Genomic DNA, 24,691 nt, shown 5'->3' with positions numbered 1-24,691 from the left:
TTTGCGGTTTTCAGTAATTAAATCTGGGACAGATAACTGATAGATTCTTCAGCTGAGCAAGAATAACTATTTTAACTTCTTTTTCTAGGTGTTTTTGATTATTTTGTATTTTCTAATTCATTAGCTCAAGTTTCAGTTTTCTGGGAAGGAAAAAAAAAAAACTGTGAAATACGTAAGGCAATTTAAATTTTACTTGGCGAGTTGATTGCTTTATATAAAGTTTTCTTTCTGCAAAGTCACGGAGGCATCTGTACAGGATATATGCGTAAAACCATGTGAATAATGCTAGTTGGATTCAAGTAAGCGATACTTTTTTAATCCGAATAATTGCAGAGTTTCCAGTAAGGAAACACAGAGACATCAAGGACGAGATTGCCTGTTATCACACTCTGCACTGGAGCAGTGCTTCAGTTATCAAATATCTTAAGCTCTCTCTCCTGGTTTGTTTTGTGTTAGTCTGTGTCTCGGGATAATCTAGCAGTGATTACCTGTTTAGTTTTATTATATTCTGTTCCCTTATGCACTCGTTCAGGACTTCATTTGCTCCCATCTTGCAGGCAGTTTTAAAGGTTAGGCTTGCTTTTCCATATGGAGCCTAGCTGCCTCTGTTGCAGGTAAGAGTTTTGTGAGGTCTCCCAGGTGTAAGAACACCATACTGCATTTGTTACACTTCAGGTCAGAAAGGCTGACACATGCAGATCAAACCCAACCCTCAGAGTCTCATAGGTTAGAGGGGTTTTGCTGAGACACTTGCACATTTAATACAGAGCTGTGTGTCCTGCTCGGCCCATCAGTAGCATGCTGCGGGCAGTGCAAAGGCACTGTGCTGGAGCCATTCAGCCTGGCAAGCTGTGATGCTGGCACAAACCCTGCCAGTGCTGCCACAGCCACCTCGTGCCCATGGGACAGTACAGACTCAGCTCCCTGTCAGTGAAGGAAAAAAAATAAAAAATAAAAAATATGATGAAGCTTCTCTGCTGCCCTGAGTGTGCCTAGTCCCACAAAAACATCTCTTTCATGGGTAATAACAGAAAGCAGTGGCTGAAAAACAGCCAGCTGGGGCTCAATAGCTGCCCATCAGCAAGGGATTTTTATGTCTTGACTCTTCCAAAAGGGAGCCAGATGAAAAGGCATTCCTACAAATGTGCAAATAGGAACAGCTTGGTCATTGAGCAACCTGCTCTGGTGGAACGTGTCCCTGCCCATGGCAGAGGGCTCGGAAGGTGGTGATCTTTAAGGTCCTTTCCAATCCAAAGCGTTCTGTGATTCTGTGATCCCGGCTGGGCCAAAATATTCAAGGCAGATTGATTCTCGCCCTTGAACGATGTGACTTTTGTGAGGATGGTCCTGCAAGTGGGTGCACAGACCCCAACAGAGATGTGAGAGAGATCTGTTGTGGCTGAAACTGACTGTGTCAGCCACTCAGGCTGTGGTCCAACAGTTAATCTATCGAGAGTTTGCACAGATAGGAGAAGGGAAAGCAGGTGTTCCTATAGATTTCTGGTTTTCCTCCTTGCTTCTTTTAAAAAAGTGTAAATCTCTGCTGTGCAAGTTTCCCGACAGCTGAATGCAAGCAGAAGACAGCCTGTCTTATCTCCATTTGCCCCCTTCTGTGCAAACGCTTCAGTTGCTTCCCTGCAAATTCAATGTTTCTCCAACTACTGACGTGCTCCTCTTCCCCGCACTGCAATTAGGAACCAACGTGCTGATGTTTAAGTAAAATGTTTTGTTTTTAAATGTGCGACATCCAAATTTACGAAAAATAAAAATAAAAAATCCACCTTCCTCCCCAAATCCTCTCTGATGGTAATTATAGAAATCTCAGCTCTCCGGCAGAAGTGTCAGTCAACGGAGAGTTCAGCTCCTTTTCTCTCTTCAGAGACCAAAGCTCTGGAAAAATATACTGGGGATGGTGCAAACAACTGGGAGGTGTGGCAGGTACGTGCTGGAGGGGAATGCTGAGAGTTTGGAAATGCAAACCGACCTGGGGGGCTGCCTGTCCCCTTCCTCCCACCACACCTAGAATATTGCTGGCTCTTCATTTTTAAATCATCTAACGCTGCGCTGTTAAGGCACACGTTGTTTTCACGGAGTTGGCACCCAAAGTTATTTTTTGCCAGCTCCATTTAGAGAAGGGTAGCAAACGTTCTGGGTTTGCTCTGAAATCATTACAGGAGGAGTTCCCGGTTTATAAATCACGGTCGCTCCTGCAATGAAAGCACAGCTCTTCTGTCAGTGTCAGCTCCACGGTGTTCCTGGCTGCTAGCACGAGGTCCCAGGCTCTGTCCCCAGCATGACAGAGGCTAAGGGGATATTTGCAAAGTCATTTCAGGGAGCAACTTTTTATTAGGGATTCTTATTTACTTATTGCACTCCCTTATTGCACAAGAAAGCTGGAGGCTTTTTTTATTATTCTTATTATTCTAATGCATTTTAGAAGCAATCTGACGTTTTCTAATGGCTCTCAGGTATATATAATTCAGCCTGTTCCTTGTCTGCATTTTCCAAAATAATACTGGAAAATCATTTGGGTTCCTGCTTTTTTAGGACAATCATTATTCTCACTTTTTTTCCAGGTTGACCTATAAATGTCCATATGCTGCGGGATATTTGCAGTAGGTGTAGGTTCCTTTGGAGACAGCCTTGTGTGGGAGACAATATGACAGCTCATCTGCATAGCACAGGCATCATACCCCTGACTTGATTTAGCAAAGAGCCCTGGATCTGGAGGCTTCTCCCCTGCAGCCTGTATATTTAGGGGATTGCTCATATACACACAATGCACTCGCGCTCTCTCGCGCAGTCATTCCTCCGTTATCCGTGGGCAGTGCAGGTGGTTTGCGCAGAGAGCTCGGCACGCAGCAGGCGTGGCCGACACCCTGCTCGGGGGCATCGCTTCTGGGCTTGCTGGCGGTGGATCCCCACCGTGCCTCCGGACATCCTGCGTTATCAAATGGGTGTTAAGCCTGCTGCTCCTGTGACAGCGTGGTGCTGTCCCCTGTTGTGTTTTTTTGATGGCTAGCGCGACCCCGGTGTGCATACGCCGCCCTTTGGCTTCCTCGGCCCTGCTGGCTGAGTGGTTGTGCGAGGAGGGGGACATTGAGGCTGTGCGGGGCAGACCGAGGAGAGGCAGCAGTTTGATTGTCTTTTACCACCAGGATTCGTGGGCTTGCGTACAGTTGTCCTGGGTGTCAGTCGTGCTGTGGCTGCAGAAGGGCACGGGTCTGTGTGCCAGTCACGCTGCTCTCCGGCTGTGCCAGGCCCACCGGGGCGATCAGGGGTGGGATATGGGCTGTCACCGTGTCAGGCGCTGGCAGTGTGACAAGTCAGGGGACAAGGGTGGCCTCAGTGTGACAGGCACACTGTGGGTTAGAGCTGGGGTTGTTCTCTGGCTGTTGGTCACACAAGTGTGCGTGATGGGGACTGATCTCGGGGGCTTGGGCACAGCAAGTGATGAGGCTGGTCCCTGCCTGCGTCAGTCACACTGCAGGTGTGGTGGGGCTGGTGGTCCTCTGCCAGTGACAGTCCCTGGGGGTGTGATGGGGATGGTGCCAGGCTGTGACAGTCCCTGGGGGTGTGACAGGGGCAGTGCTCTGCCTGTTACAGTCCCTGGGGGTGTGACAAGGGTGATGCCAGGCTGTGACAGTCACACTGGGGGTGTGACAAGAGGCAGTGCTCTGCCTGTGACAGTCCCTGGGGGTGTGATGGGGCTGGTCCTACACCTGCATCAGTCGCACTTGGGGGTGTGATGGGGCTGGTCCCCTGCCTGTGACAGTCCCTGGGGGTGTGACAAGGGGCAGTGCTCTGCTTGTGACACTCCCTGGGGGTGTGATGGGGCTGGTCCTTTGCCTGTGACAGTCCCTGGGGGTGTGACAGGGGCCGGTGCCAGGCTGTGACAGTCACACTGGGGGTGTGACAAGGGAAGTGCTCTGCCTGTGACAGTCCCTGGGGGTGTGACAGGGGCAGTGACAGTCACACTGGGGGTGTGACAGGGGCAGTGCTCTGCCTGTGTCTGTCACACCGGGGCTGTGACGAGGCTGGTGCCTGGCTGTATCAGTCAAAATGGGGGAGTAACAGGGGCCGGTCTCCGGGTGTCAGTCACGCTCGGGGAGTGACGGGGGACTGCTCCGTGGCCGTGTCAGCGGCACTGGGGGTGTGACAGAGCCTGCCCCGGCCGTGCCAGTCACCGGGGGGTGTGCCAGGGGCCGGACCCGGGCCACGGCCATCCCTACGGCGGTGTGAGGGGAGCCGGCAGCCGGGAGGAGTCTATCCCCTCCTTCACGCCGATTGGTGCAGCTCGCTGCCAGTCACGGATCTCCGTCCGGCGATTGGTGAAGAGCGCCGTCCGTCAGGCAGCAAGGCGGGGCCTCGCACGTCAGCGGCGGGCAGCTGCCGGGGGCTGCCGATGGTCCCGGCAGAAGATGGCGGCCGCCGGCCGGCCCGGGCCCTGAGCAGCGCCGAGCCCGCTCCGCCCGCGGGGCCGAGGCCGCCGGGGGGCAGCGCCAGGCCCGGGCCGCACGGTGAGGGGCAGGGGCGGGCACTGCGGGCATCCCCCGGGCCCGGGGGGCGGTGGGAGGGGAAGGGGGACCCGGGGGGCCCGGGGCCGGCTCGCTGCGGGCCGGGCGGAGTGCCCCAGCCCTGCGCCTTTTTGGGCTAAAAAACTTGCGGAGAGGGTACGGCTGCCTGGGCAGCGCTAAAAATACGCGGCTGGCGCTTAATCCGCTGCTCCTGGGAAAATCCCCCGGTGCTGAATGGCTGGGTGGGTTAGCAAAGGCGCTCCTGGAGCAGCCTCGTAACCCAGGAGTTACCACGAGAGCAAATAAGTGCAGCTCAAGGGTATCGAGATAACTCGGCGGGGCAGGGCTCTCCGACCCCTTTGTGTTTGCACTTTCTGGGTTTTCGCAGCTAAACGTGTAAGTACACGGGACACGGGCTGATAACAGCTATACGATCCATCCCCCCTAAAGCCCCAGCCCAGAGGGGTGTCCTTGCACGGCACCGCGAAGGGCTCCTGCGTGCCCAGAACTCGACTGGAGTTGCCAAGAGTTGAGCTGGGGATGTTGGCAAAGCCAGATGAATTTTGCACAGAGGTTTGCCGACAATCCAGATCAATACGTGCAAAGAAGAAGGGAAGTTTGAGAAACCAGAGCATGCCAGAAAGGCTGTGACTTGCCTAGCAGGCTTCTTGCAGTCCTCACCTAGTTTCCTCCAGCTAATTGTACCCTGGTGCTTACAGCGTGACTCTGGATTTTGTAACAGCACCTGACGTTGGCTGTAGTTAGGAGTTGTTTTCTAGTTAGGAGTTTTTCTCAACATGTTCGCTTATCTGAATGCCTTGTTTGTGGGATGATAGTTGTCGGGGACCGCAAGACCTGGAGAGCTTTGCAGAAAAGGAAGAAAGCCTTACGTGCCTTTAGATGGCTAGAGGCAGTGGAATGATTCCTTGCGCTGGGTCAGTTGAGAGAGGACAGCATCAGATCCTGAACCTTCCTTGAGCTGCGCTCAGCAGGGTGCTGCCGGAGCGTTGGCTGTCCTTGTTCCCTTTCTGTAGCTGTAGCATGTGTTATAACCAGCTCGGGGAGGAGAGAGCTGCCCCCTTCCCCTCGATTAGGGCTTATTTTGCTCTGCTGCAATAAATCATCGAGGCTGATGGAAAATGCTTGGAATGTAGAATTTAACGAAATCATGTGCTCGTAAGTACAACATATGAAGTAGGAAGCAAGCTGTGTTTCAAATACCTCATTATTAGGAGTAAAATTAATATGCAGAACTTGATAAAGCCAACTGTATTAGTCTGAAAACCAACATGTGTGTGATAAGATCTCTGAACTTATTTTTTCATTTTATTCGTTTTATTTAGGTTAAAAAGGTTAGCAGAGTGGCCTGCTCTTCATTACTGAAAGCAAGAGGCTGGTGTGGGGACTGTGCTCTTGATTTGCATGAGTGTATTGACACTTCTGTGGGTGCAGGTCTTGGGGTGTGTAAATGCTGGCCGTGTTACCCTGACACAGAAGCCCTTTTCTGTCTCGTCTCAGAGCAACGACAGGAAAAAGTATAGTGAATAGAGTTGTCCTGGGTCCTCGGTCTAACCCGTGAGTCACCATTTGGAGTGTTCTGTGTTGTGTATTACTCCTAAAGTATTTTCAGCTAAATTGACATCTTAAATCCTAACTTTGCCTGACAGATAATGAAATTCTTGTTTATTTTCTAAGGAATCTGACCTGGAAGAAGCCAGCCATGAAAGGTCACGGGAATTTGTACTGCCTGTCTCCACAGTTACTAACAAGTAAGCACTCTGTGAGTCTGTAGGCTGGAGGTGGACCTGGTTTCTGTTAGTGACAGTTCTCACACAGGTGGGGAACACCTGGGTGATTCCAGACAGCCCTCAGAGTTGGTGGGCTGCAAACCCAGCCTCCAGCTGGAGGTGGAGGAAAATTACTCACCGCCATCTACTCCTAGGTGCGTTCCTGCTGGACCATCAATTTGACCAGAAGTTCATATAGAGCTGCAGTCTGAAGAAGAGGAGGAGACCTTTGAAACTCGCCACCAGAAACATAGTTCAGCCACCCCTGGGGTTTTTGACACCTCCAGTACTTAGACCTGCAGCGTGAAGATGAAGATTTAGAGCGCTGTTCCTCTGAACGCTCAGAGGAACCTCGATGGAGAAGCAAGGATGATGCAAGCATCATTCTTATTAATGCTTTTGGGAGGAGGACCTGGAACCCATCTCTAGAGATGCTTTGACTTACAGGAGAAAGAAATGCAATGCCTCTTTCCGGGATGCAAGTGAGTTGCAGGAACTCGAGCAGATTCACCTTGTGGAAAACCCTTATCAGTGTTGGTTGCAAGCAGTTCTTCCTTACTGCAAATTTACAAATGACAACATTCATTGTAGCGGTAGGCTACGGGAGTGTCCAGGGCGTGACAAGGGTTTCATTGGCACGGCTAGTATCTAGAGGCAGCCACTCAGTGTGCACAAGATAGAGCATTCAAAGATTTTAGGAAATGGAGTGGCTGGGAACCCTTGCTCTCAAGTACACAGGACCCAGCATGATGAGAACAATGTCTCTCAGCAATATTCAGATGACCATAAACCTGGAGAAGAATGTAAACCATACAGTTAATCTGTCCAACATGTGGCAAAGGTTTCCATGAACCTAACGTGCTTTCCAAGCACAAGGTGACCTACTGGCAAGAGAAGCCTTACGAATGTCAGGAGTCTGGGAAGTCCTTTGTCCGGCTACTCAGGTTGAAACAACACCATAAAATCACTTCGGGGAGTGCTTCTTGTAATGCAAGGAGTGTTCACCCAGCTGGCATAACTCCAGTGCCATCAGCACATCCATACTGGAGGAAGCCCTGCTTGAGTGCTTACTGTTCTTGAGACTGCACCGAGTCAGGTTCTTCGAGAAAGCGTGAGCGTATGCACGAAAGGAAAACACCGTAGCTTCCGCAACGCTGTGCACTGCTGCCTTTCTGTTTTTCTTCTGATCTAAGTGGAATTTCTCCTCTGAAATGTTCTGCTCATAAAAAACTGTGCAAAAAGGTCTGTCCCCAGTTGCCATCTCTGAGAATGGCCATTGTAACTAATTCGGTGACTGGATGTTCTTCAGGGACTCTGTGGTCCCTTCAGGGGCCCTTCAATGGCATTATTGCCATTCTGTGGCATCTGTGGGAGGAAGTGCTTCCACTGCCATTGTGTCAGGTTGAAGTCAAAAGAGTTGTGCAGTTGTTGTGGGATATGGTTATGAATAGCTAGACTCATCTTGGGCACCTCTGCTTGTAAGACTGACACGTTAGAGCTTTTGTGCATGCGTGGTCTCCAGGTTGTGGTGCTCTCTGGCTTGTCACCACCCTCTGATGCTGGTTTTGCAGAAGTCTCACTGCTAGGTTGCACAGCCCTCTTGGCCAGAACCCCTTCCTTCCACGCATCCCCGCATGTTTTAATGTGTCAGTTGTAATAACCCATGATTTGTGTGCGCATTGGTTTTAGGTTTTGAACAGAAGATGACCATTTATCACCTGCACCCCACACAGACGTGCTTGCCCTACTCTGCTCTGCTGTCTCTCCTCTTCTGTCCTCATCTCTCCCATCTGTATTCTTCACTTCTTTCCAGATAGAGAGGAGAAGTAATAAAAATTATATCGACGTTAAAACGAGAGTAAATCTGGAAGAAATGAAAAGTAAATCACGTGTAAAACAATAGTAAATCAAGAGGAAATCCACAGGAAATTATTAATAACCCAAGATTATATATAGAGTAAATGAAGAGTAAATCAGAGGAGAGGAGGGCAGAGGATTGGAGAGGAGAGTATCCCATACATGCTTGTGTATTGCTAGAGTTTTCCTAATGAATACTGATGAATGAAGGGATGTGCTGGGGACAGTGAAGAGGTACGTGACTGTGTGTCATGGGAATAGGTGGAAGAAGGACTTTGCTGTGCCCAACTGCTGCATTACAGTAAGAAATGTCAAAGATTTTAAATTCAGAAAAAATGCTTGTTTAAAAAAAAAAAACACAAACTCATGAGTTTTTTCCTAGTTTGTGAGAGTTGAAATGACAGCTCTTTCTCTGCAGGATTCTCACAGCAAAACTTAAATGCCATATTTCCATGCTAATAATGTACGCTCTTACTTGGTTTTAACTTCATCTCTCCATGTGCTGTTATTTGCAGATACCCATTCTGAAAACCTGTGAGCTTTGTTAAGGAGATCCACCGAGACAGCCGTCCAGTGCTCAACATAACTGCAATGCTGGGGCAATCTCTGCAAAGTTACGCAGTGGTGCTGGAGAGTGATGATGGCTGCAGGAAGCACCGCACCGGTCAGTACGATAACGGGGGGGGGAATGCAGAGTGCTGGGGCTGGGTCAGGGACCGCTGGGTGTAGTGGAAGAGAAGCTCTTGGGAGGTTAATAACGGGGCTTCACGGGGACTTCAGCTTGGACTCTTCGTGTTGAACAATTAGTCTAATGGTGCTAATGCAAGAAGGGAGTTGTGGGAATGAAATGTGCTGACATGGGGTATGAACAGAGCTGCAGAAAAATGAGAAGAATTTGGGAAGTGGTGGTAGGCAAATGGTGAAATTTTCTGCTTCAGATTGGTGGTTTATCAGCTGCGAAGGAGGGAGGAAAGGAGCCTGAGAATGCCTGGGGACTGCTGGTGTCCTGTGGCTTTGAAAAAGGTAGATGGGATCCTAGGATGTGTCAAAGGACTGCCATTAAGAGTAAGGACATAGTGGCTGGTAGTGGAAGGCCTGGTGAGACATCACAGAAAATTCCATGTGCAATTCTAGGTGTTCAGGCGGAAGGAAAAACTCATTCCAACAGGAAATGAGGCACAGAAGTCAGGGAGGTGGCCAAAGCCTTACAAGCACAGAGCCTATTTCTTCTAACAAACCTGGAAGTGAATCCAGTCGCTGCGGAACTGCTGTGGAAAGATGAGCAGTTACCGTTGGGGGGTAACTGTGAGCACCCTGCTAGCCCTGTGGCCGTTCCTCTGCCTGCTCTTGCAGCTCCAAGCAGCTAGGCTGCCCAGGGGGGTACTGGGGGGGCTACCCTGCCACCAGCTGCTCTGGGCCTGGGTGTGCTGCGACTGCGCTGCCTGCACGGGGCCAAGCCGAGCCCAGGCTGTGCTGCAGAGCCCTGCAGGTAGGGAGCAGGGCAGAGAAAAAAAATGTTGTTTTCTTTTTGCCTTAATTTATTTTATTTATTTAAAAAGCTTGCATCGTGATTTAAATATTTTCCCCCTGTGGAAACCAGACGGACATGGTCAGGGAGTTTTATTAAGCCAAGCAGTGCCAGCCTGTTTTGAAAAGTTCTTCTTCGACAAAAGGAAGTAGCGAATCGGTGACTCAACTAGGGATCTGAAGGTGTGCCACTGGAGATGCTCGGCATCTTGTAGGGACTGAGGAATAGTTCCAGTTTTCATGCAAGTAGTATTAAATTAGTGGGAACAGTTGAAGTTAGTGGGTGAGTTGAGCCATTCTGTTCCAGGCAGTGACTAATGAAGACGACCAATTCAGGCTTGTTTTCTGCATCACAGTAGAAGAAAGCGCAGTTTGTGTCTCGAATGAAACCGGCCTTTCTGAGATGTGAATGAGACCTTTCACTTAAAGCACGTTGCTATACTGCCTTTATAACTATTTAAGCACACTGAAACTAAATAGCCAAGCCTTATATTTGTGTGCATGTCAGTATAGAATTGTATGCCTGCATACATATGTGCTTCCATGGATTTGTGGGGGTATACATGTGCTTGTGTTCGGGGAAGTCTTACCCAGACAAAAGCAGCCATGAGGAAGTGAAGAAACAGTGGGAGTGCAGGGAATATGAAAAATGGGTGTTAAGGAGAAAGTGGTGGTCAGGGACAACTAAGGGAGTCGTCAGGATGGGAAAAAAAATGTGCTTTCCGAGGTTAGATTAGCAATTCAATGCAAACAGGTTTTTAAACCAGGTGATTGAAAGCTCCCTGTGGAGCTGCTGTCATCAGAGGCTGCTGGGACAAATCTAGAAAACCTTGCAAATTCACAGCTTGGTATGGCATAAATGAAAACATCTTCCTCACAAGAAATTTGTGACTCATGTGTTTTGGACCAATTACCTTTGCATGTATTCATATTCTCTGTTAGCAAGGTCAGTTTGCAAGGGTTGTTTACGCAGAGTATTTGAAGCTGTCGCAGCGGACCAGCTCTGGAGGATTGCTAGCGGTGCTTTGAAGCCTGGGAGGACGGTTAGGAAGCTTTCTGGACAGCTCTTCGATACCTTCTCTTGCCTATTGCTGCAGAACAGCTGTCTTCTGCTGGGTGCCAGCTGATGGTGGGACAGGAGTCCCAAACATCCTCAGGATGCGTAGCATAACTCTGGTAAAGAGCAAAGGTGCTCCAGAGCTCTCCAAACCCACCTCCTGTACAGAGCCTCTTGGTGCTGCTGGGTTTGGCTGCTTGGCACAGTCCTGCAGTCTCATTGCGTTACCTTACCAGTCACAAGGGGCTTTCCTTCAGTAACAGGTTCTTCTAGTTTTATTTAGCAAGGTAAATACAAACATGACTCTTTTGGAAGACTTGTGGGGGTGACTAGGGAGGTAAGTGCAGGAGTTCGCCTTAAGTGTTTGCACCCCGGAGTTGTGAAGGTTTCTTGTCTTTAAGTGAGTTTAAATTGCAAGTTGTTTAACAATTTACATTTGTAGAGGAGGCTGAATTGTGACAGAGGATTTAACCTTGTTAAACATAGCCATACACTTCTACATGCTGAATGTACATCTATAATAGTAGGTGATTGGTTTTCTCCTTCCACATAAATGATTGCCTGTCCCATTCTTTTAACCAAAAAAAATCTTTACTGTGTTAACTTTACCTTCTGTTAATACCAGAAAATCACTGTTGAAATGGGTGTTTTATTTTCAGGGGAGGACTGTAAGGAGAGCTGAGAATGAGGACTTACCATGAAAGACTTGACTCTCTTGGCATACGCATCATCAACGAGCTGCAGGTGAACACAGCGTACACATCAGAGGATGGATGTGAAGGTGGACTGGGGCTCTGAGAGTAACACTTGTGACACAGGTGAGAAGCAGTCAAATTACTCCAGAAAGCCCACTGAGGACGTGGGCCACAAACCTGACCTTCAGGAGGAGGTAGACATGAATTACTCAGAGACATCCAGCCCTTGTTGCAACTCTGCTGGCCTGCCAGGTAAGCAGGAGCTTCCAGCAGAGTTGCAGAGTGAAGACAAGGAAACCTATGAGACCTGCTACCAGAAACGAGGTGAGAGCACAGCTGGGATATTTGTCCCCTCCAGTACCAACTTTGACCTGCAGTGTGAAGATAAAGATGCAGAGCGCTGTTCCTCCGAGCGTTCCAAGAAGCCACGGAGAAGAGCACGTGGTGACAATGAAAATGCCATTCTTGGTGGTGTGTTCGATGAGGATGTGGAACCCATCTCTGGAGAAGCTTTGCCATATCGGTGCAAGAAGTGTGGTGCCTCTTTCCAGGGTATGAGCGAGCTGCAGGAACATAAGCAAACTCACCTCGTGGAAAACTCCTATCGATGTCCTGTCTGTGCCAAAGAGTTCTTTCGCGCGGCCAATTTGCGAATGCACAAGCTGATCCATTCTAGTGACAGGCCGCACAAATGTCCGGAGTGCGACAAGGGTTTCATTCGCACGGCTGATGTCTGGAGGCATCTACGCAACGTGCACAAGATAGAGCGCTCCATGGTGATTTTGGGAAATGGCATGGCCAGGAACCCATGGTCGATCGTGCACCGTAACCAGCAGACTGTTGAGTACACCGACCAGCCTTGTGCAGAGAACCACAAGGCTGAGGAAGAAGACTGTAAGCCTTACGCCTGTCCGACGTGCGGCAAAGGTTTCGATAAACCTAACCTCCTTTCCAAACACAAGGTGATCCACCGGCAAGAGAAGCCCTATAAGTGTCAGGAATGCGGCATGGCATTCGTGCAGCTGCTCAGGCTGAAAAGACACCAGCAGACTCACTCCGGGGAGCGCCCCTTCTACTGCGAGGAGTGCGGAGGGACGTTCACCCGGCTGGCATCGCTCCAGCGCCACCAGCGCATCCACACCGGTGAAAAACCCTACTCCTGCGACTACTGTGGTCACTCCTTCACTGAGTCAGGTACCCTCCGGAGGCACGAGCGCACGCACAAACTGGACAAATCGTAATTCTTTGTTCGTTTGTGGCTGCAGTCTCCTTTGGTTGCTTCTTAACCTGAATGAGGCCTGTTAGAGAGGCCTGGGGAAAGCACTCCGCTGCATGCACTACAGCCAGTCTGGACCCACTTGAGCGGGGAGCTCAGGAACTTGTGCTGGTAGAGCTTGCACTTACTGGCTTTAAACTGTCTTTGCGTGAATAAATAGCTAAATTACCAGTGAGTAACGAAATGTGAGACTTGTGAAGACTGAAATAGCTCACATGTGCTGGCACTGTGTCACCTCTGTGAATCGGAGATGCATCTGCTTGAGCTTTTTGCAAGGATGCATGGGCTATGAAACTGCTCTCTGCAGTCTTGGTCACTGGACAGATTGGCCCTGCCCTCTTGAGTGTGATGACTCCTTGGCGCTGGGTCTGGAGATCTGTTGTTGCAGGTCTCTGCTAAGCCGGAACAGTCCATGGTTGTTCTTGCATCCTTCTTGCATTCTGCAGAGTTTTTCTTTCCGTTATGTATTTTTATTTGGAGGGGAAGTATCATGTTGGTTATTTTAAAAAAAAGCAAACAAACAAAAAACCTACCCACAAAACAGTTCCTTAATAAACTAAATACTTATCAGCTGTATTTCATAAATGTTTCGATCCAAGGGAGCACCAGTCCCTTGTGTTATTGGTTGAATGACCATTGATGATGATGAAGAGAGAGTTCTATTTTCGTTATGACAGTGCATATTCTTGGGGTGAGGGATTTGAATTCATTTATATTTATGATGGAACTGTGTGCTCTGTATCTGTCCAGCTGACTGCTACAGTAGCAAAAGTCTGAGAACACAAAAATTGAAAGAGCAGGAGAAAGACCCAAATTTAGTCACCTTTGCTACTTGTTGCATAGGGATCTTTTCCAAAACGTTATTTCCTAAACATTTTTGAACATAAGGAAGTTTCTCCTAACAAAAGCATCGTTTTGTGCTGTGTCTGTGTACTACTCAAAGTGTGTGCTAGGTTCACTTTGATTTAGATTCAAATGATCAGTGAAGAACAATTTCCTTAGAAACTAGCCAGGCAGACTGGAGCAGATGTTGCCAAATACCCCGGGACTATAACATTGAAAGAGGTATGTATTGACACAATATGGCAGTGGGGTTTTTTAACTTTGAAACGTAATTATGGCACTTAAAGTAGTCTATTGTTGAACACTTTGGTAGAAGTATCCAGTTTGTCCTTAAGTGACAGCCCAAATTTCCTTTCTGTGTCAGAAAGCTTTGCTCCCTTCCCCTGCCAGATGCTGTAATTTCACTAGTTTCTGTCTAATGCATCCTGCCTTTTCAGCAGGAGGCTGTGCAGCAGGGTGAAAGTAAAACTTCAGGGTAATGTACCTTAGCATTTACTACCAGGCTATTTCATGTAAAGAACTGATGTGCCATTTGTTTGCATATTCCGTAGAGTAAAAATGACTGACCTTCCCCTGGCTTTTGGTGCAGGCGTGAAGTCCGAGTTCCACGTTTCTGAACTTGGGCTACCTGTGATGCTGTTTGAGGGGTGCTGACTGTTGGGCTGAGCAGGAGAGTTACAGTCACGGTTACTGTAGAATAAACCGCCATCCTCTGCAACGCTTCAGCTTGGTTGTGAATGGGAGGCTAATTCTCCCAGTCTCACTAGTGGATCGTTTAATTTCATTCCTCAAAGGAGTCACTGGAAAAGGGCTCTGATCTGCGTTTCAGGTCTTAGGGATGTGTCATGCTGTCTCTGAAGTGATGTAACAGATACCTGTGCTGGGATGGATCTGGACCCTGCGTACCATTTGCATTTACTACGGCTGCGAGAGAGACTTCTCCCACCTCCCCCCTGCAGGTAGTTCCAGTATCAAAGGGCTTTTCAGAGAGACTCTTGGCAAAGGGCCTTATCTGAGCGCTGCTTTGTCTCTGTAAGAGGAAAGATCTTCACACAGAGAAAGTTCTGGCTAAAAGGCAATAGTGGGTAAATGATCTACAGAGAGAGGTCTGTTCTGTAGGAATCACGCTGTTTGACATCATCTGGAGCCTCCCTGAGAGAGGGAGGATAGCAAGGTGACAGAGCTACCCTAGAAGCTATCATGCACCGAGTTTGCACCCTCGTCCTCTAAACCCGTTTTTAAGGCGTCAGCTACAGTCTCCCTTTTTCAGCATCCTCCTCTCCCTTGGGTATGCAGTACTCTTGCCGTAGGGGGTTTTAATATCCAATTAAGCTGCACCAGTATGCACACCTTTATGTTGTGTGACTGTTCTGCTTAGACAGTTGCGGTAATTAGGAACATCTAGTTATTGTGCTGAGTGGGGTTAGCAATCGGTGGGATTTGTACCTGGAAAAGCATAATGGTGAAAGTGTTTTGAACAAAGGCCTGTTTAATGGGAAAAGTAAATGGCTGGTGAAATGGAAACTACTAGGCTTAACTAAAAGGTTATTAAAAAGATACTTGCCTGGAAGGTTGACTTGGATGTGTGAAGAGCGTAATTAAAATGTAGGATGGTTTCTGGGAAAAGTCTCTTGGACCCTCTTCAAAGAAACTTCCACAAACTCCTGCAGAAGCTACAGGAAATCCCTTGCAACCTAATTTAGCCCAGAGATCGTCACTTCTGTGTTTTACATTTTTAATGTCAAGGTTTGGGATTCGCTCCCAGGTGCTGACCTGCTCTCAGTGTCGATGTGAGTTGCAGGTAGACTACAACAGGCATAGCCGGTCGCGATGGTGATCAAAATACAGCTTGTCTGCCCTACAGCCCCTGGCCAGTCCTTGCCCTCTGCCGTGCTCTTTTCTGCGCTGACAAAGATGTTGCGTGGTAAGTAGGCCTGTGCTTGTGGAATGAAATCCAGCAGTGGCTCTCTGCCTCTGCCAGCTCTTGAAGTGCATTCGGTACCAGGAGCAGCTGTGGCTGTAGGTGGGTGTAGCAGCCTCGCACAAAGGAAAGGCTGCTGTAGTACAGTCTTCTGCTCCTCTGCGTGCCATCTTCCTCCTCTCACAGCTTGCCTTCAAGTGTGGAGGAGTCTGAAGCAGCAACCTTTGATGTAAGCAGGGAGTGCTAAGCAATCCATCATTTGTCAATTAATCTGAGCAAGGGGGATTGAAATCTCGGGAGCTGGCAGCTCTAATTTAACGTGAGGCTTCGTCACGTGGTGATCTGCCTCTGATATTGTCAAGTTCCTGGTGGCGTAAGGAGCCTCCACTGCGGCTTTCCCGTTTGCAGACTGAAAACAAGCAGAGGCAGAGATCTCACCGGCAGAGCAGCAGATGAATAGCATTTCACTAGTATCATACGCTGGAAGCAGAAGGGAAAACTGTGGGTTTTACTGGGGGAAATCCAGTTGTGCTGGATACTTGCAAAGTCAAAAATTCATGCCTCTGTGCAAGGTTAGAGTCATCTTAAAAGCAACTACCGAATGGGAAGTAGGCAGTGCAGCAGCTATTATGGGTCTCTGTAGGTTTACAGAGTGCATCCCCCCTGTAAATTCAGGGTGGCTGTGCCTCTGAATGCTGCTTTCCAGAGGAGAGCGTGCTAAAATTCAAGTGCTTGTGCAGTTCATGTAATGGCTTTCCTCTTGTTTATCTGCCAGAAGAAGACATCGGCGCTATCAACTCCCCTCCTCAGTAAGGGTTTTATCTGAATTGTGGCTTGCACACTTCAGGTCAGGAAGCAGGAGTTGTGACTTGGTCTGGGTGGGTCTGTTTCTGCACGAGCCACCAGCACCCGTCGTGTTGGCTGCAAGGACTCGTTAAGAAGCAAGTCCCTGGGCTTGGAGCCGTGCACAGGTAACAGCAAGGTAGTCTGGCTGTCGACTTGCCTGACCTTTCTTGAGGGACCTCTTGGGAAAATTGCTGGTATTTGTGTCTCAGTACTTGCATTTGAAAAGCTCTTGGGCCAGTCATAGCTAGATTTCGTATTTATACCTCACTTATTAAGAAGTCTGGCTGTGCAAAACCTCTTGCCCCAGGAAGCTGAAAAAAGGCAGCCTTTTTATGTTGAGTCTGCTGGTGCCACGTGCAGTGGGCTGGGGATGTTTTTCAGCCGTGGCAGTGTGCTTCGGGCGCTTCTTGGAGCGCTTTGGGGTTGGGGGATGCATTTCCTGAGCACAGAGATGGTTAGCTGCTCCTGTCTTCTCACATCAGCTCCTGGTCACGCGGCAGCAGCGTGCAAGTACGTTGGAAGTGGTACGTGGAGGAAGGTACGTGGAGAAGGCTTGTGCTTGTGGTCCCACAGGTGAGACCCCTGCTGAGACAAAGCTGCCTGCAGGCTTGAGTTGAGGCCCAGGAAGACACCTGTGAGTAGATGCAAGACCTCAGGTCCTGCTTCACTTCTGGACGTGTGCAGATGCACACCCGTTGCATGCAGCTACGCTGAGATGCGCTGTGTCTGTACAAATACCTGGATTTGCTCAACGCCACTGCAGCGCACGTGAGCTGAAGCACAAGAGATTTTGTTTTAGATGTGGCAAATGAGTACATAGAGAGTATTTACTTTCCAGCGTGTTCACTTCAGATATAACAGCAGCTTTAAAATAGCTCCAGGACTGGGGATTTTGTGTGAACACAAAGAATATCCCCAATTTTAAGTACATTATTTTCTTTGTTCACATAGCATTACGCAGCATCCACTTTGTAATAGTCAGACAGTAATCACTGCAAAACTGAACAACGAAACTGGGCTCCCCCCAGCCTGGCCAGCCACTGGCAGTTACAGTGCTTTCATACTACGAGCACACTTATTCTAAGCGTGTTTATGCATCAGCTGCAGATATATTTATGTGCATTCAGTAGCACGGCATGGCCAGGTGCTCTGGGACCAGGGCTCAGCTCTGCAGCAGGTTTTTACCACGGTGAAGGACGGAATAAAAAATCGTGATGTTCTGCACAGGTCAGATGGTGCCTCCTCTCAGAGGGTGTGGAATATTGGCCGTGATGTTTCTCCAAAGCTCTGACCCGCCAAGGAAGCAATGTCAAAGACCTCTGCTCCTCTTCAAATGGGAAATGAGGACAGCGCTTTTTGGATGTGCTTCCTGAAACTGATGTGCTTTCTTGTCCCAACTGAGATAGAAGACAAAGAGCTCTGAGCAAGAAAAGGCCTGGCTTGACCTGTTTTACTCGTACTCTTAGAAAGGAGAAGCAAATTTGAGGGTTTTTTTAGCAATTTTCCTTGTACGCCTTGCTGAGTGCACTGTGCACTCTCCTGTCTTTTGATCTGACTTTCTTTTTAATTCAGAGATAGCTGTAATTGCATTTTTTGCTCCTCTACCCTTGAGGAAGAGTTTTAAGTGACTTCTCTGTCACATATTGTAAAGATTTTGCTGGCTGACTGGGTGCAGGCCTGTAAAACATGACCAGCACCCCTAACAGCGGCAGTGTTTGGAGTCAGCACAGCATGCACCTTCCTTACTCTTCCAGAGTAGATCCCAAACCCTTCCTAGAGGAGCTTCACACCGGAGGTAGGACGAGCTGAAGCACAGCACCACCGATGCTGGAGCAGCTTACACCCACCGTGGTTCTGGGCTTCATCCTTGTGGGGCAAGGGGCTGCTCATCCTAAAACCACGGTGAGCACTGTGTTCCTTTTCAGAAGGTTAAGCAGTCAGTCTTCTGTGGATGAGACTAAAATCTTGGGATGCTCGAACTCGGGGAACGTCAGAAACTTCCCTATGCTGCTGTTGTTTCCTGCAAATGAACGTGGAACGTGGAGTTCACGTGAGAAGCATCCTGGACTTGGATTCTGATGAAGCTGGCTCACGTTGGGCTTGCATCAGCACCTGGTGAGCAGGCACTTAATAAACACCACTTTTTTCTTCTCGCTGAGGAAACAGGTGGAAGGGCTTTTTCTCACATGTGCCAGGCTCTGAGCTCTTCCAGTGAATAGCTGAGCAGAGGAATCTGGCTGGCAAAATGGTTTGTTTGTTTGTTTTTGCCACCAAACAGGTAAACTGGTTGTTGACCACTAAATATCTCTGCCGTCAGCTGGAAAACCCCTGGATTCCAGCATCTGGGGAGGCAGCAGTAGCTGGCAATTAATGATCAAAAGAGAATGAATTTAAAAAGTCAAAAATGCTTCTTGCCCTTTTGTTCTTTACAACAGGCTGGCGAGAACAGGATGTTCCCAGCAGTAACTTTTAATTATTTCACCACTGCACATCTCTCTTATTCTGCAAGTTAGAAATGTCAGTTTAATTTTCTTTTAATTGCCTCAGCTCTCAGGTACTCGAGAAAAGCCATTTTAACCAACCGGCTGGTCCCTGTTCGTGGCCTGAGAGCAGCTCACTGCTGCACAAACACTCAGCGCGTTTCTGCTCTGGGAAGGGGCCGTCCTGGGAGGAGAGCGACGGGTGCAAACGCCTTGCCTGTAATTACCTTATCCAGCGTGCTCTCGGAGCCGGCCTCAGCTCATCACGGCATCAGGAGCAGCATCGCTGGGGCCAGCGTGGACCCATGGTGAGCCGGCATTGCCGTGCCCCCTCAAGCCACACTGGGTGTTTTGGGGGGTCCCTCCCCTTACACAGCTCCCTGCCCAGGGCAGGCACGCAGCTATGGCCAGGCGGAAAGAAGAAATATTGCAGAAGGAAAAGGTAATGATGAGCATCCCCTCCCTTTCAGTCCCTTGAAAGAAGGGCTGAGCACGTAGTCAGGGAAAAATACAGCAGCCTGTCCTCCCTGCTTCTGTCTGTGATCAACATGCTTCGGGCTGATTCCTAACTGCAGCAGAGCTCTGTGCTGAAGGTGCAGCCAGAGAAAAGCCTTGTGAGATGCCATCTAATAAAAAAGCCCAATGCCTGCACCCTGGGTGGGGAAGTGGCGATTTCAGAAGACATCACAAGATCCCAGGGCTGCATCTCGCAGTTTACAATCTTGCAGCAAAACTGTTGTGGCTGTTCTGCTGGTGCAGCAGCGCTGCTGTGTTGTTTGTTTGCCTCTTCCTCCGCCTTGAGACCAGTCCCAATCCCAGCTGTGGACTGGGCTGCTTTCTCCAGCTCATGGTTTTCGGGATGGCAGAGGGGACATATGGCCTCACGGTGTTTTCCTGGTCTCTCCCTGGGGGAACCTAACTCAGTGTGTGCGACGATGAAGCTGAAATCTGTTTTGCATGGCCCGCCTGCAACACTCACTCAAAATCTGCTCTCCTTGCAGGTATTGCTAGCAGCTAACTACACTATTTTCTGAAATCAACACAAAGAGGATCACACCCAGATCGGCCATCACCCTAGCACGGCCATCACACCCTAGCACGGCCATCAAATGATTTTTTTGTCCTTCCCCCCAGCCGCATTCCCCTGTTCAAGGGGTTGTGATAGAAAGCAGAGTTGTAGCAGTTGGGGCAAAGAAGAGTTTGGATGGGTGCCAGTGAAGGACCAGTGACAGCTTCAGGGTGCAGCTTCCCATACGGAGGAACCCGATGTGTTACAGGGAGCAGAGGAGCCCTCCTCTGCCTGTCAGTGCAATAAGGCGGTGCCGTTCTTCGCAGTAAGGCAGGGTACGGGGTAAGGAGCCAGGACCCGGAGTGCCGAGGGAGCTCCAGAGATGGGCTGAAGTCCTTATTCTGTAGCACACGCGTGAGAGCATGTGTTTCTTTGTGAAGCCCTCCCTTTTGCCTTGTGGTCTGCTCTGAGATCCAGGTGTTTGCACTGGTTACCAGCCTTAGGCTGTGGACAAAAAACGCATTGCACACGTGGAGAGGAGCACAGAGAGGCAAGGCGAGCCCAAATAATACCTTGTCCCAGTTGATCCCAGGCACATGGAGGGTGCAGAGGGGATGGGAACCCAAATTCCAGGCTCAGAGGGGCCACCCCAGGAGAGCCCACTTACAAAGTGCACAGCTTAAAAGCATTTAAGAGGTATAGCTGGAAACCCTGTTCCTTCTCTGAAGGTGAACTTCCAAACCGCAGGTAATTACCCTGTCCTCCCTTTGATGGCATCTTTTCTCTTAGGCTGTAGAAACAATACGTAGGTGCTCAAAAGTTTAAAATAAATGAGTGTCTCTTGGTTTGGCTGTGGGTTACAAAGAAAAAAAAAAAAAAATAAACAAGAAAAGAAAAGCCCAACACCTCTGTGTTTGCAGGTGGTGAAAGGCAGGCACAGGGGGCTAGAGGGGTTTGGTGGTACCCAGAGCATGGGTCACCAGGGCCGTGCTCGGTGCTGGGGTCTTGCTCCGAGGAGGTTCAGGGCACTGATTTCTCTCCAAAGCAGCATTTGTTTCACCCAGATCAATTTCTGAAATACTTTGCAAGCCATTTATTGCCTATAAAGCAGGCTCTTCGATGACATTTCACCACTGACCACCATAGGGGTGAAACCAGGCTGCAGGTACCCTACCCGCCAGGGTGCTGGCGCTTCGCTTGTCTCTGAAAATGTTTTTTAACTTTTCAGTGCAAAACCAGCACAAAGCGCTCCAGGTTCAAAAACCAGCGCCCCCGGGAGGAGAGGCAGCGGTGGGTACCCGACCTGCAGGCATTTACCGGCGTGTCCTGGCCGGCAGCGGGCAGCAGGTGGCATTGTCGCCCTGCGAGAGCTGCGGGCTGCGCTGGCGGCTGGGGACAGGGCGATGTGACCCCCCCCTCCTTGGCAGAAGCCACAGCTGGGGACAGGAACGTTGGGACCCTCCCTTGGCAGAAGCCACCAAGGCTCAAGCAGCGCTGGGGGGCGGTAGGGATGCTCCATGCCCCCCCGCTGCTCCATTTGGGGACCAGGGTGAGCGAGGGGGCAGCAGGGGCACCCCCTTTCTGCCTGCTTCCCCCCCTTTCCTGCCTGCTCTTCCACTTGAAGTAGCCCCAAAACAGCCCCGGGCGTCTTCCCAGCTGGGTTTGGATAGCTGGCGAAACTGAGGCAGGGAGAATTATGCCTGGGAAAGGGCACTGGGGGCACCACGGGGCTGGTGTCCCCCTCCCTGGGGCCACAGGGCACCCCCGAGCCGTACCCGGGGACTTTGCGCGGCTGCACTCCGTATCTGATGGGAGGCCAGCCAAAGCGAAGCGGCTTCTCCTCTTTTCTCCGAGCAGCTCCGTCGCATCTTTTATCAGGCAGGGCTGCTGAGCTCAGGGAAATGGGAGCTGTCTGCGGCCGGCGCAGGATCCCGAGGAGCAGCCGTGGAATTTGCTCATTCCCCCGGGATAACAGCATGCCTGCAGCTGCATCGGTGGCAGGAGGCTCCCTGCATGCAGGCGGCAGCTTCTGGGTGCCACCACCACCCCCTGCGGGCAATGGCAGCAGCCAGGGCGCCTGACCACGAGTGATGTGATGGACAGGCCAGCTGGTGTTGGGAAATAATTTTTGAGCTCCTAGGAGCTGTTCTGTGGGTCCCCTTCGCCTCCGATGGCTAAAACACGTGCCATCTCGGCTTCGGGCCGTGCTATTCCCAGGGAGAGGGGCACTGAATGTGGGCTGTCCACCGCTCCCTGCTCACAAGTGCTTCAAAAAGTGGCATAAGGCACTGAAAAATAATTTCTTCCAGCTGAGAGCTGCTGATCCAGCATTTCTGCTTTACAGCGGCTGTGAGATTACAAGAAGACACAGTGTGGCACTCGTCGTGGCCAGGTATCTCCCGATTAGTGCAATTCAGCGATAGCGGCCGTGCACTCTCAGCAGGCTGGGGACACCGGTGGGGGTTAGCAAAGGGTGTGTGGGTCATGGAAAGGGGGCTGGTGCCTCTCAGCTGCTGTCCCCAGCCCCGAGCTAAGGGACATGAGCACTTTGGAAGGTGCTGGTTGTAGGATCAGGTCTGTGTGCCGTGTCTTGAGCCTCGTTTCTTCCTCTCTGGAGAATTTGTGTGGCTCTGATTTCTTCTTTCTTCTTGTTAGGCTGGGACTACAGGCAGCACCTTGGTGCTGAGGGACTGGTGCCCCTCTGGGGCAGTCCCAGAGCAGGGTCAGCACCAGCAGAACAGCCCCAGCACCAAACATCACGCTTTGCCCAGCACCCAGCAGTGAAATGTCCCAGCAGGGGAGGCTTTGCAGCAGGGACCCCCTGGGAAAAGGGCATCTCCAAATGGGGAAACTTGTGAGGGGATCAATGAGATGTTTGTATATCGGGCATGCAGGAAACAAAGCAGAGGGAAAGAGGCACAGCCCCGCAGGTGAATGCATTGTTCATGGAGGCTGTGGATATCCCTCGCTGCTGTGTTTCCCAGGCTCATACCTCCACCAAGGTGCTCGAGTGGGAGGAATCAGACTGAGCAAAGAGGTCCTGAGCCAGGCTCTGAGTTGAAGTCGTGTGTGACTTCATGTGCTGTTCATTTCATTTCCCATGCATTTTTAGCCCTTCGCCAAGACGCTTGGCTTGGCAGCACCAGTGGCTGGGGTGCGGTGTGAAGGCACGAAGTGGCTGCGGGGTGCAGGGGCTGGAAGGTGCAGGAAAAGCCATGTCTGGAAGTGGTGAGGAAGGAAACCCTGCTTTGGCATCGAGTGCAGAACTGAGCCGGATCCTTCACCGCTTGCTCTGTGTCCTGACCATCTACAAGTCCTGGAAAAAAACACAGAGGGGGGAAAACAATGAACCCACGAACGCACTGCGTGCTGTCAGTGCCCTTCCCTGCAGCAGAGATAAGGAATATGCAGGCTTTGCAGTCAGGGAAGGAGCCTGTTTCATCCCAGCAGCAGGTGATGCCTATCTCCTGGACATTGCCTGTGCCACGTAAACCTGCTGGGGGCCAGATTGCTGCCAGCGTTATAAACCTCTATCGTTTTCTGGATGCTGGTAGGCCTTATCTTTTCCAGGGAGTCTTATTAACAGGGAGTGGACTTTGCCACCTGTATTGTGTTATAGAAACCTTCCTCAAGGTTCTTTGCAGCCAAACGAACTGGGGAGGGTTTGAGAGGATGGAGGAAAGGAAAAACAAAGCGGTTTCTTCTGATGCCACCCTGGGTGGGCACTGCTCCAGGAGCAGCTGCAGCTTCAGGTCTCACACTGACGTCCTGCCTGCAGGGCCGTACTTTGGCAAAGGAGAACATCATGAGGGCCCTTCCTGGGTCTTGGAAGACTTAATGTCCATTGCTGTGCTCCCAAGGAGTCGTTTGCTGGCGGCCTGGGAAGGACAAGGCCTCCATCTCATGCACCATCTGCGTGTGAGGACAGGGCAGCCCTGCAGCGTGCCCTCCCCGGGCAGCTTCAGGAAAAAGCAGCACGCTTCTCTTGTGCTCACTGTGTGGGATGGAAAGTGCTGCTTAAACCCGGCAGCGTGCACCATGCAGGGCGCTGAGGGATCACAGAGGGTCATGGAGGTGCCTTGGTCCCTCCAGCTGACCTCGAAGGCCTGGTGGAGAGGCTGGAGCCCTGAAGGCCCGTCAGGGAGGCTGTAGCAAAAAAAAAGCTCTGCAAAGCTTTGTGCTTCTCCGTCCCGTGTCCCCCTCAGCAGAGGGCACTGCATGTCCGTGCACAGCCCTCCTGGCCACGAGGGGATGTCCTCTCCATGGCCGGAGCAGACATGGACCAGCTCCCTGCCCAGCGGCCCTCTCCCCCTGCTCCCCAGGAGCCCCCGGCTCGGGGCGATGGAAAGCTCGGGGCCGATGACGGGAAGGAGGAGGCGCTCGCTGCAGCGGCTGGCAAATTTAGATCAAACAGCAGGAAATCCGCTCTCGGCCGTGCAGGAGGGCCGTGCTTGGAAAGCACTGGTCCAGCAGGAGGTCGTCCAAGACAAACAGGGAGCTGCCTGACGGGGCGGCCCGGCCGGCCGGCAGGATGGGCGAGCGCCGGGGAGCTGGGAAGGCGAAGCTGTAAAAGCAGCTCGGCTTCGTGCCTTGCTGCGGTCACTGCAGGTGGTCAGGGAGGAGCTCCTGCCCTGCCTGCCGTGTGCAGGATGGTGCCCCCGCCATCCCCTGAAGCAGTCCGCTGGGTTTTTTTGTACGTCAGAACAGGATGTTTGTCAGAGAAGCATCAGTGCGGGCCCCTGCGTCCTCCTTGGTGGGAGCCTGTGTTTGGGGACAGGCTTTGGGCTCTTCTAAAGGGAATGTTTGTGTGCAAGCACAGCTAACCATCCCAAAGAAGAAGCCTGGAAATATCTGCTCCCCAAAGTGAGCGGGCAGC

The 24,691-nt window shown here is 50.7% G+C and overlaps 1 protein-coding gene across 6 annotated transcripts; it reads left to right on the top strand.

Moving 5' to 3' along the window:
• Positions 1-4,333: 4,333 nt before the first annotated feature.
• ZNF648 (zinc finger protein 648) lies at positions 4,334-23,899 on the top strand. 6 transcript variants are annotated; one of them, XM_035333267.1, is made up of 6 exons: positions 4,350-4,520; positions 6,213-6,286; positions 6,460-6,786; positions 8,677-8,825; positions 10,456-10,571; positions 11,405-15,135. In XM_035333267.1, exon 6 carries the CDS (start codon positions 11,515-11,517, stop codon positions 12,679-12,681), a length of 1,167 nt encoding a protein of 388 aa, XP_035189158.1. In that variant the 5' UTR covers positions 4,350-4,520; positions 6,213-6,286; positions 6,460-6,786; positions 8,677-8,825; positions 10,456-10,571; positions 11,405-11,514; the 3' UTR covers positions 12,682-15,135. The 6 variants fall into 6 exon arrangements, 3 of the variants coding, with proteins under 3 accessions (XP_035189158.1, XP_035189157.1, XP_035189156.1); XR_004752864.1 differs by lacking the exons at positions 10,456-10,571; positions 11,405-15,135 and adding an exon at positions 22,928-23,899 and having other exon boundaries at positions 4,334-4,520; XR_004752866.1 differs by lacking the exons at positions 10,456-10,571; positions 11,405-15,135 and adding an exon at positions 10,786-11,397 and having other exon boundaries at positions 4,334-4,520.
• The last annotated feature ends 792 nt before the right edge of the window (positions 23,900-24,691 follow it).

Source organism: Oxyura jamaicensis, chromosome 8, assembly GCF_011077185.1.
Source record: "Oxyura jamaicensis isolate SHBP4307 breed ruddy duck chromosome 8, BPBGC_Ojam_1.0, whole genome shotgun sequence".
Taxonomy (NCBI): domain Eukaryota; kingdom Metazoa; phylum Chordata; class Aves; order Anseriformes; family Anatidae; genus Oxyura; species Oxyura jamaicensis.
The sequence above is the reverse complement of the archived record's forward strand: the minus strand, read 5'-3'. Positions and strand labels throughout refer to the sequence as shown.